General features: G+C 33.2%; 1 protein-coding gene across 1 annotated transcript; it reads left to right on the top strand.

Annotated features, from left to right (window-relative positions):
• The first annotated feature begins 2399 nt into the window (after positions 1 to 2399).
• On the top strand, positions 2400 to 3569 carry LOC125838457 (F-box protein CPR1-like). The gene has a single exon (XM_049517507.1). The coding sequence runs from the start codon at positions 2400 to 2402 to the stop codon at positions 3567 to 3569; it is 1170 nt and encodes a 389-aa protein (XP_049373464.1).
• Positions 3570 to 3914: the final 345 nt, after the last annotated feature.

The following is a 3914-nucleotide window of genomic DNA, read 5'->3' as shown; positions in this document are numbered from 1 at the left end:
CACCCTAATAGCAGTCCAATGCCTTTTGGACCTTACGTGGGTACGCTAGACGCCTTGTAGAGACGAAAGGCATGCGGTGGTGGGGTAGGGGTAGTTTAGGCCCTATGGAGATGATGACATTGACTCGGTCTAAATGACAAACTTTGGTTTTGTTTGTCCCTACGAGAAATCGACCGAAATAAAGAAAGTTGAGTGCTGATCCTAAAGTCTTTCAGAGAGTCTCCCTTTCCTTCTCCCTTTCATATGTTTATAATAATTATATTTATTTGGGGTAGTTTTAATAAAAAATAAATTTGATTATCCTATTCGATTGTGTAAGTTCTGTCTTCTCGCTTATCCTCTATAAATTGTTTCATGCTCAATATATGTATTTATTGTCATCACTTAGTTTCGCATGTTTAATTAAATAATAGTAAATAAATTGATCTTAATTAGTTAATATTAATTATCACCTAGCAATCATGTTAATCAAATAAATAATAAATGAAGTGACCATACTTGCTATTTGTAACCCTCACATACTGCATGAGACACGGTCGGGACCCACATTTGTGGACCTCGAGGGATGCCTAACACCTTCCCCTTGAGGTAATTTGAATTCTTACCCTGATCTCTGGTCCGTAGACCTTAGTTAGAATTAGCTAGGCTAGATAGGTGCCCTAACGCGCCTTAATTCGTTAGGTGACGACTCTTCATCACCCAAAGCCCAAAAGAGTTGTTAGGTCGTGCACCAAAACCCGTTTTGCGAAAAACGGGGCGTGACAATATCTCTTGACTTGTCTCCTTCATTATACAACAGCCCAACAACGTCGTACAACTCAAGCAACTCCGGATTAGTTGAAGAGTCCAAAGCTCCACATAAGAACATCTTCCCTCAACATATAAATCCTCTCTTTTACATAGTGAATATAATTGAAGACTTAGAATATTTTTTTAAAGTCTCAACTCTCTCTTTCACTACACTAATCTTGATAGACACAATACAATACTACTCATCTTTTTCGCTCTATATTTTCTTGTACTTCTCTTGTTCTCATCAACACAAAGTACGACCACATACACTATTTATAGATGAGGAATTCTTCCTTGCAATAAATAGGAAGATAGTGGGTAGTAAATTGGGCAAATGAATGGCAGGTTACAGAAGTTACAAGAATAATTAGGTTGAATAATGGGTGAAATTAAGAGTTGGTGGTTACATAAATTACTAACAACTATTACATAATTGATGATAGTAAAGAGGCACAATATATATAATGTCCACCAATGGACATAACATGATGCATAATGTGACATATGATACATTTTATTAATATTAAAATGCCACACCAAAAGTAGTTAATAAATGGCATCAACTCATATTTTGGAGGACATCTCAAGGGGAATTTTTTTTTTGTTTGCATGTAATTTTTGTCACAAAAAAATGAACAATTATTGATAAGTTTTGGAAAAGAAAAAGCACTCATTTTTCTACATTCATAATGGCGTGCTTACACATTATAGGTAAGGTTTAGGAGGAGGATAAGCTATGAACTAATGAACTAATAAACTAATTAACCCTTAGTGATGGACCCCTCCCAATAACATTTTCCAACGATCATGAATAGTCCAAATTAGTTTATGAATATAAAAGCAACCAAAATTTACATGAGTACAATTTGATTCTACAAATTTTGGATGCAAATATTTAATCCAAAAGAAATATGAATCCATATCCTATTAAATTTTCAGAACAAATAAATGATGTAGTCGTATCTGGGGTAAAAAAAAAATTGACGATAACTTTCTACGATTTGTCCCATTTGAAATATCTGATCTGTCCAACATTTTTTAACAACAGGAGGAACAATAATCACATACTTTTTTCTATTTCAATTTATGTGTAGCATCTTACTTGGATCAAACTAGTAAAATTTGTATGTGAATTTGGATATGGTGTCTTTAGTATTTCTGAAATAAGATTTTCAGTTTTAGAAACTACGTAAAATGTATTAAGGACCTGTACCATATTTAACAATTCAAATTATTTAAAAAGAATTTACAACAATTATGATTAAAGAAGGTGTCAATTTGGCTCTCCACATAATAACTAGTTACATAAATTTAAACAGCTAGAGGCCAGAGGGAGTAACATCTTATGGTGTGCTTATTTTGAAAGAGTTGTATGATATATAATAGTAAATGGAACTTTCATATATTGTTATTATACCTCTAAATTTGTTTTAGTTTTTCTCCGTGGAACACTCTAAATCACAAAATTGGACGTTGAAAACTTTGTTCGTTAAAGAGCTAAACATGTGATGAAAAATCCTCTTTCAAGGCACTAAAGTTGTTACTATACAATCAATCACCATTAAGAACAATGCAATTCAGTGCGTATTCATGAGAATAAAGGATCAATGGTGAATGGAATAATAAAGAAATTGCCGGAGGATTTGGTCAGTAATATACTAGTAAGGTTTCCAGTAAAATCCCTTGTACGATTAAAATGCATCTCTAAAAGTTGGTACGCTCTCATACAATCCACCACATTTATACATCTTCATCTCAACTATCAAACAACCATAGAACATGAATTCATTCTCTTCAAGCATTCCATCAAAGAAGCACCAAATGGATTTATAAATGTTTTGTCTTTTCTTTCTGGTGATGATGATGCTTTTAACCCTCTTTTTCCAGATATAAACATAACATATATGTCCTCCAATTTTAATTGTACTTTTTATCCACTTGTTGGTCCTTGTCATGGTTTGATTGTATTAACAGATTTGACAACCATAATCTTATTCAATCCAGCAACTAGAAATTTCAGATTGATCCCACCTAGCCCTTTTGGTTGTCCACAAGGTTTTCATCGTTCCGTTGAAGGGATTGGATTTGGCTTCGACTCCATTGCAAAATACTATAAAATTGTTAGGATTTCTGAAGTATTTTGGAATCCTTGGGATGATTATCCTGGTCCAAAAGAAAGTAAAATTGATGTTTATGATTTTAGCATGGATTGTTGGAGAGAAGTGGAGCATGTAAATTTGCCATTGATTTATTGGTTACCTTGTTCTGAGATGTTATACAAGGAAGTGGTTCATTGGTTTGCAACTACAGATATTTCGATGGTTATTCTTTGTTTTGACATGTGCACTGAGATTTTTCGTATTATAAAAATGCCTGAGGTTTGTAATGTTCTAACCAATGAGCAATATTATGGTCTCGTAATATTAAGGGAGTGTCTGACATTGATTTGTTACCCTAACCCAATGTCTCCTATTGATCCAATAAAAGATAAAGTGCATGTTTGGGTGATGGAGGAGTACGGTGTAAGCAAGTCATGGATATTGAAAAACACAATCAGAGTTGTTCCTGTTGAATCACCGCTAGCTGTTTGGAAGAATAATATATTGCTTTTTGAAAGCAAAAATGGACATGTTATTTCATATGATATTAATTCCAATGAAGAAAAGGAACATATTTTACATGGTTTTCTCGCAAGTTTGAGTATTATAGTTTACAAGGAATGCTTAACTTCAATTCCACGAGGTAGCCAAAACAGTTCAAAAGTACAAAACTTTTAGAGACAGTTTTGATGAATTAGCACCAATTTCAACAATCGTTTCTTCCAAGTAGTAGGTAGCTTGTCTACTATATTTTTTTGGGTTAAAAGGGACTTTATTTATTATAATATATTATGCATCATTACAAAGAGAAGTAGCTACATGTGGTTTCGTGTTAACTAAATGTTCCACAAATAAAAAAGAAAAGCATCTTCCCAATGGATTGAGATGTTCATCTTAGCTTTAGATAGTTTCATGCATTTGTTAATCCAATCATGAGCATTATAGTTATTAATTTTATTACAGTAATTTTATTTGTCATGCCAAGTTTACCCCAACGTTTACGTTTGTACTGCATTGAAGAAA

Source organism: Solanum verrucosum, unplaced genomic scaffold (genome assembly GCF_900185275.1).
Source record: "Solanum verrucosum unplaced genomic scaffold, falcon-dt-bn FXZP01000286.1, whole genome shotgun sequence".
NCBI classification, from domain to species: domain Eukaryota; kingdom Viridiplantae; phylum Streptophyta; class Magnoliopsida; order Solanales; family Solanaceae; genus Solanum; species Solanum verrucosum.
This window is presented reverse-complemented; position numbering and strand designations above follow the sequence as displayed.